General features: G+C 46.6%; 1 protein-coding gene across 1 annotated transcript; it reads left to right on the forward strand.

Annotated features, from left to right (window-relative positions):
* Positions 1-4,626: 4,626 nt before the first annotated feature.
* On the forward strand, positions 4,627-6,772 carry LOC123168735 (putative disease resistance protein RGA1). Its single transcript, XM_044586606.1, has 2 exons — positions 4,627-4,802; positions 5,044-6,772. Exon 2 carries the CDS (start codon positions 5,101-5,103, stop codon positions 6,319-6,321), a length of 1,221 nt encoding a protein of 406 aa, XP_044442541.1. The 5' UTR covers positions 4,627-4,802; positions 5,044-5,100; the 3' UTR covers positions 6,322-6,772.
* The last annotated feature ends 1,465 nt before the right edge of the window (positions 6,773-8,237 follow it).

Consider the following 8,237-nt stretch of genomic DNA (forward strand, 5'->3'; position numbering starts at 1 on the left):
CTTTTTGAACCGGAACTTTAAACTGGATTTGAGAGCTTAAAAGCTTTGTAAGAGACAAATTTACCTTGAGCTGGATGTTTGAACCGGATTTGAGAGCTTTAAAGCTTTGCAGGAGAGAGATGTCTCTTGAATCGGATTTTAAACCGGAATCTTTATTTTGAACCGACAATTTTCTGACGGCCTTTAAATTTTCATCAATATGGCGGTGTCCTCCGGAACCGGGTTATCATTCCCTCCAATGACCCGGAGTTCCCGAGTCATGTCATTGTAGCCCCCGAGTCTTAAGACGACTCGAGGAGTTGTCTTGAGATTCTCCATATTTGACCGTGATATAAACCGGCATGAGTCATTCAACGTCTCAGTGATATAACTTGTCCTGCACTGGAGAACTTGCAAGCCAGAGTAATTGCTCTTTTAAAGAAAGCAATATATAATATAAAATATACTGGATGAATTTCACCTGATGCGTCAGGTCAGTAATTATCACCGCGGAGTTGATGATCACCATGGTGAAGCTGAAATCAATCACGGCCGAGTCGGCCGCGGGAGCAGACAGATGAGCCGGCCACGGCGTTGTAAGCCGGCGTAGGAGAGTCGGCACAGTAAACCGCGCGGACGGGCGAAGTTGATTGCAGGCGCGGTAAACCGCATGGTCAAGCGAGTCGGTCGCGTCGTGTTGATGTAGACCGGACCGCAGGGGCAGTGGTTTGCACACGTCCGCTGAGCAATTTTACATAGCTTTGATGTAGACGCGATCTCTAGTGACAACGCGCGAGGACCGGGTCACACTTTGGCCATGAGTTAATTGACCTGTGTACACAATAGCATACCGTGAAAAAAGCTTTGGATGATACTTAATTATACCAAGTAAAAGCTTAGAGAAATAGCACCTGATATTTCTATCTGATGATCGCAGACTGATGATGGAATAGTTGCAGGAGTTATGATCGATGGGACTTGTGCCCTGGTTTGCACAGGACGGCTCTCTGCGGCGAGGCGGAGTCAAGGCGACTCAACGGCGACGGTCGAGAGGGCGGCAGCCAACACGAGGACGGGCCCGAGGCCGCGGCGGCTTGCGGCAGGGAAGGAAAACAAGGCCGGTTGTGGAATGATCCGGCAGGACACAGAGAGCTGGCGCATGGCCGGAGCTAGTAGGGTCGCTGAAGCAGAAACGACGCGGTGACGGCCGGCCGAGCAGGGCGCTGCGATTCAAGGCCGAAGGCGGTAGCTTGAGGTAACGCACGCGCGGTGGAGGAGAGCTGAGCGCGGCTAGGCGTGCGGCAATGGAGGCCAGGGCAGCTTGGGATCTGCTCCGGAGCGGGGTGTGGCGAGCCGGCGTTGGGCCCGGCGACCTAGCAAAGTCAAAACGGGTTTCGACGCTCAGGCTGCTCGGCGGCCACCGAGGAGGAGAGACGGCGATCCGGTGGATGCTGGGTGACTCAGGCGCGGACAGTGGTATCCGGGTCGTGGTCAGTTGGTTGACCCATATCCTATTCCTTCTCTGTAGCCTTCTTTCCTCATCTTCTTCCCCCCCCTTTTTTTTAAACTATTGGCGCAGTCCGACTTGATCCTAGTATCTTTCCGTGCTATACACGGCCACCGTGTAGTACTCTTGCCTTGGATTGATTGGACTTATCCCTTGTTGGACCATCAACTATAATTTTTCTACAAGCACGGAGACCTTGGCTGACTTCACGTGCAGCGCTGCAGCTGATATGTGTACGTATGCACATCCTACTTCAGGCACTAATCATCATAACAATAAAAGCAGACCCGACGTAACTGTACGTCCAATTGATTTCTTTACCGATCTGCAACTTCACGAGAAGTGGTGATACTCGCAAGTGGTATTACAAACGAATTGGGTACAGCACGCTTCCAGGATTGAATTCATTGCTAGTTTTGTCAGAATATGAGCGGTCTTCAGACTTGCTTCGATTAAAACCGCGCCGCAGAGATAGAAACTTTGCTAATCTTGTACCGCTTCTGTAACGGCTGCAGCGGAAAACCCAATCGGCGTCGACGGCTTGCGGCGGCTCAACCGACAATTAATGCAACCCTAATCCTCTCGATCTTGCTTCTCCGATCAATTGACCCGGATTGGTTGCTATGGTTTTTTCGTCAAGCTGCCTGGGCTCCGGGTCAAAACAGCAGCTTGACTTATAGTAAGAACACCAGCTCCCTCGGAGTTTCAGAATCCTTCGGCTTCAAGCGCCTCAAAATCCACTGAACAAATCACAGGATGGCGGCAGCTTAACCGGCCGTAACCCTAATTTTTCCTTGAACTTCAAACCTCATAGACTGAAAATCCGAACTGATGAACCCAAGGTTGATGCAAATCTTCCCAAGCGGCTTTTCTTTATCTGGAATTTACAAACCTTTCGATCCCTGTGAAAGATCCCTCCAAGAACTCAACACCACCGTGCGCGAGCCCCACGGTGGGCGCCAACTGTCGTGGAATTGTCACGACAGATGTCCTTAGTGTCAGGACTTAGTCGCGAGGCCAGCGCATCTATGTGGTAGCTTGAGAGGGGTTGGGCGGAATCGAGAGACGCAACACAAGACAAGGATTTAGACAGCTTCGGGCCCCGGAAAACATCATCCGGTAATAACCCTACATGCTGTTTGAGGCTAGATCTCATTATGCTCATGAGAGAGTCGCCGATAAGACGGCTCTTTGTGTTTAGCCCTAGAGATTGTTTCTTGTTGCTTGTCCCTTCTTTGGGGAGCCCTGCCCCTCCTTATATAACTTGAAGGGGCGGCTTACATGTAGAGTCCTAGTAGGATTAGAACTAACTTATTCTCTATTACAAGTCGGATACAAGTACGGGTCTTGCTTCCCTGTAAAGGAAATATTCCTCATGCCTTCCGTCTTAAGCCGGCCCACAATAACATGAGCCGGCCTTCCGGGCCTTGGGCCTAGTCTTCTGTCTGACCCGCCGTCGGGGCCATCATTAAGTCGCCAGGCTCATGAGTTGCCAATCTTCCGGCGGGTTACGATGAAGCGTCAAGTCCGGCCGGGTCATACTCCCGGCCGGGTCATACCGCGGGGTATATCCCCGACAATACCATAAAAACATAGAACAGTAAAAAAATACTAAAAACAAAATACCTAAATATTATAGTAGTGGTGGGCCGAGCTAGGAGATCGCCACCGGTAAGGACTGTCCCACGGCTAATCTGAACCAGACTACTAGTGGTGAGTGCACTTTGTCGCCCGCCACAGGTATCTGGCCAGATTAACAATGGAGTGTGCAATTACTGAGAGCCCGCCTATAAGCAGTTTCCAGTAGTGTCCGTTGATGTGATTTGCGCCGGCAGAGGGCGTGTAGAGCCGTGTCTCCAGCGAGTCTTCCGGAATCCGGCCGATTTATTTGCGCCAGTGGTCAGTGGAGGATGTGTGGAGCCGTGTCTCCAGCGAGTCTGCCGAGATCCGGCCAGTTTATGTTTACGGTGCATCTGCCTGGGTTTGGCCGGCTTTCGTGGTCCTCAGGGCTTTGAAATATCCTTATTGGCGTTTTTTCCCTAGGGTGACGGTTTGCTTTGCAGATTACGATTGCCGGCGTCTCCTGGTCTGCATTGACTACTTCTCGGATGCTACTTCTGCAAGCTCCTGAGTTTCAATACTTTGCTCGCCGAGGCGACATCGAGCTATGCTCACGACACGCCACTTGTGGATGCAGGAGAAAGAAGACTTCGGCACCCACAACATTTTAAATGTAATTTTATTTTCTGTAAAGGTGTATTTGTAAGGACCTGTGATACTTAATATATGGCTTTGTGCCTTTTTTAAAGAACTAGGACAATGCTAGTGCATTGCAACGAGATATAAATATTTTAGTATGTTAGCTCGTGATTTATCTGTCCATATTAATATGATTGTGTAAATAAATATTTATCAAATTATGCGCTTGATTTACTTTATACTCACTCCGTTCCTTTATATAAGGTGTATTTGTTTCTTTGATAAAATTCCACAATGTAAGGTACATTTCTTATTCCTCGTAATTCTGTCTTTAGCCCTCTAAAAAAGGAAAGAATCTCTCCCCGATTGCATGTATCTCTCATTATAGAGAAGAAAAGAAAGTATCTCTCCTCCGATTGCGTGTATCTCTTCCTTTTCAAGCCTAAATGATTTACTTGCCACTAATCAATAATTTAGCCAAGGTTAATTTCGTCCTAAATTGTGTAAAATTATGTGTCTTGGTCACCGTGCCAAAAATTATACACCTTGCATAAAGGAATGGAGGGAGTAGTTTGATGAGAAGTTTGGTAAGTAAATTAAGGTGGAATTGACGCGGAAGGCAAGTAAACTAAGGTGATTGACTAACCCACGGGGAAGGTGCAAAAAAAAAAGATCAAGCGCTACTTTTTTAAGTAAAAAAAATAGAGAAAAAGGCACTGCAGGGTCATCCGAAGAACTGCAGCAACAAACATTGCTAGCACTAGGAGGTGACTTGACATATTCCGTCCAAAATTCATGAAACGGATGCGAGGCGACAACATACTATTTTACCCATCGCATCTGCCATCTGCAGGATGCGCCTACCCGTCTCTGTCTGGGCCGGCCACCAGCCAAGACTGGTCCATTCCATGAGTTGAAAAGCCCGACTCCACCATTCACGCATCGCCGGCTGACTGACCTTTCGTCTAATTGGAAAACAAAGTCCACCTCCTTATCTCTTGCCTACTTGCTTTACATGACTCTGTCTAAGAGCTTCAGCAAAGTTGTGCCCCTGCCCAGCTTTGCTACATTCTGCAGTTGTACTCTGATCGGCAGCTTGTCAATTTACCCGGGCAAGGTACTGTACTACTCCCTACTTTTAGCTTGTTATTGGCATGAACTGGAATTAAGCATGATTTCCTATAGCTCTAGTATATGTTGTTTGTTCGAAATCTAACAAATATCTCTGACTCCAGTATGTTGTTTGTTCGAAATCTAGCAAATATCTCTGACTCCAGTATGTTGATGTTGTTTGTTAACGAAGCTTGCCTCGTGTTTGTAAGAGGCAACCCTAACACATGTTATGCATGCTTTGCCAGCCTGCCGGATAAGCCGCGTCCTGTATTTTTGTGGAATTGTCTCTTCAGGTTGGTCAGATGGCAAGCATACTAGATTATCTTGTTAAATCATGTGCCAAGAAGTTGGAAGCTATCATTACAGATGAGGCAGTTCTGATTCTAGGAGTACAAGAAGACCTCAAACAAATGCAGCGAACAATGACCCAGATACAATGCTTTCTTGATGATGCCGAACAAAGGGGAACACGAGAGTCAGCAGTTAATAACTGGCTTGGTGAGCTGAGAGGTGATATGTATTATGCCGACGATATTGTCGACTTAGCGAGATCTGAAGGTGGGAAGCTTCTACTAGAACGGGATCCTTCATCATCATCAAGAAAGGCAACTAGTACATGCAGTGGCCTTCCGTTTCTCAATTGCATCTCTCCTATTCAGAAGCGTCACAAGATTGGTGTTCAAATCCGGGACTTCAATGCTCAACTTGACAAGATTTCAAAGTTGGGTGAAAGATTTCTCAAGCTTGAAAATATGCAGCCTAAACCACAAGCTCTGACTGTGAAGCATGTAAGAACTAGCCACCTTGTGGAGCCTAATCTTGTGGGAAAGGAAACTTTACATGCTTGCAAAAGTTTGGTTGAACTGGTTCTTGCACACAAGGGAAAGAAGCCATACAAGGTTGGTATTGTTGGAACAGGAGGGATTGGGAAGACAACTCTAGCCCAAAAAGTATATAATGACCGAGAATTAAAAGGAACCTTTAGCAACCAAGCATGGATATGTGTTTCTCAGGAGTACTCTGAAATATCTCTTTTGAAGGAAGTTCTGCGGAATTTTGGGGTACCCCATGAGCAAGATGAAACTGTGGGAGAGCTCAGCAGCAAGCTTGCAGTCGCCATCACAGATAAAAGTTTCTTCATTGTGTTGGACGATGTTTGGCAGCCTGCGGTCTGGACCAATTTACTGAGAACTCCATTACATGCTGCTGCAAGAGGAGTAATTCTAGTGACCACTCGGCATGATACAGTTGCACATGCAATTGGCGTAGAAGATGTACATCGAGTTGAATTGATGTCAGCAGATATAGGGTGGGAGCTGCTTTGGAAGAGTATGAACATTGATGAAGAAAGAGATGTGGAAAACCTTCGGAATATAGGGGTAGAAATTGTCCATAAATGTGGTGGACTTCCTCTCGCAATCAAGGTTACTGCTAGTGTTCTAGCAACTAAAGAGAAAAGTGAGAGGGAATGGAGAAAGGTTGCAAAAAGAAGTGCTTGGTCTAGGGGTAATCTCCAAACTTGAACTTAAAGTTTGTTGAGGGATTGAGTTTGCAGCAGCTGTGGCTGGATGCACAACATCTCTACCCTGTTGGCGCCGGGGCTTCAAGAGCAGCACAGGAAACTTAACGGCGAGGACATGGGTGTCTGCCTACACTACACCTACTCCCTCTGTTAACAAATATAAGACGTTCAAACTTTTTTGTGAATCGGATGTATATAGACACGTTTTAGTGTATTTGTTCACTCATGTCAGTCCATATGTAATCCATATTGAAATATGCAAAACATCTTATATTTGTAAACGGATGGAGTAGATGGCAGCGGAGACGCAAGGTACGAGCACTGGTTAGACATCTAATCTTCTTATTTGGTCTGCCATTCTGCCCTGTTAGATCGTGCATCTAGTGCTCTGCTCAGGCTATGTGTAGTATTTTCTTACATAAGTACAAATTCATGACCCTCTAAGGTTGAAATTGAATTTGCGTACCTTCCATAATATAGTGCAGTCAATCAAGATAAATGCAGAGATTATTCTTCAACTATCATACCTTGTACTCTTTGGTGTTCCTACTACTGGTACTGACCGACACCATACATATTGATGGGGTTGCTAAAAAACTAGCAATGCACACGAAACTACGAAGCTCGTCTTACGGTCCTAACGAATATTGATGCTGCAAAGCCTATTGTGATGTTTAAGTCTGATGTGCTTCACTAATGTACATATCCATGTCCAAAAGTAGCTTACCATTAAGATGAGATCGGTTGGAAGAATTTTTCTGCGAAAATGCTGTCAGCGCAGCTTTTCATTGATAATTGGGGGGGTAGGGGGGTTTGTTACAGAGAATTTACAAGTCCATACTACAGTCAGTTGGACACGCCATCACCATTACAATGATTAGCCCTTGTCTTAGTCAGGTTCCCTAGGTCTAATTAACAGCGAGTTTGCCTTACGCCGACCCACGGCCTGCATTACTCCTGCTTCCTCGATTATCCTTCCCACCACTGTCCTCACCGGCGAATGTTGGTTCTTGAAGATTCTAGCGTCGCGTTCGTTCCATGTTGTCCACCATACCAACTGGACCAGGGTAGTCCACTGCTTCGGTTGGAAGAATAAACTGTTGTATGCCAGTATATGGATACTTGCAGGATTCAAATTGTTCCTCAACTAGTTGCGTCTCTGTTCCATCTTTGAACTAACCAAAGCACACATTCTTGTTCAGATTATCCTCTCGAGAGGTCATAACATCTGCACATAAACCTGTTCTGCTTGTACATGTAAACTCATACTCAACTGGGTGCTTCCATAAACCGAGATTACAGACACTAATTTTGATGAAGTGCACGACTATAACTCTGTAGCACTATGCTCATGCAGGATGTCTACATACGTAGTAACTTGTTCAAGATTTTGAGACGCGGAGACCGGAGTGGAACGCTTGAAAAACATCCGTCGGCAGTCCCGTGGTCATTACATCCGCGAACTGTTGGCGTGTTGGCACACGAAGAACACGGAAGTCGCCGAGCGCAATGCGCTCACGGGCTGGTGAAAGGGCACAGCAGCAGAAGGTGCACAGGCCGTTTCAGGCTCCCCGTCACACAAAAAGCAAACATTGTTGCGCAGCCAGTTGTGCGCCCCCAACCTGTCCGCTGTCCAGTTTCGATTCTGAAGAAGCAACAAAACATAGAACTTTACTTTTCCCTCTGCCTTGATCTTCCAAAGCTGCTCCAGATGCGGCTGCTGGATTCTGCCAATCAATTAGCACATTTAGCAGAATAACTGACGCTAGCCGTGAGATTCACTAGATGAGATCATCCTGATCCGAGAGCTGAACCAACTGAACTGTTTTCCAAAGCTTGAAGTACTGGTAAATTTTCTCCTCCCTGTTGACTCTCTGAAGGCTCCTCATCCATTGTTGCATCCATAGTACTCCCTCC

Source organism: Triticum aestivum, chromosome 7D (genome assembly GCF_018294505.1).
Source record: "Triticum aestivum cultivar Chinese Spring chromosome 7D, IWGSC CS RefSeq v2.1, whole genome shotgun sequence".
NCBI classification, from domain to species: domain Eukaryota; kingdom Viridiplantae; phylum Streptophyta; class Magnoliopsida; order Poales; family Poaceae; genus Triticum; species Triticum aestivum.

Coding starts and splice junctions, on each gene's coding strand:
- LOC123168735 (XM_044586606.1), top strand. CDS start 5,101: ATGGCAAGCATACTAGATTATCTTGTTAAATCATGTGCCAAGAAGTTG.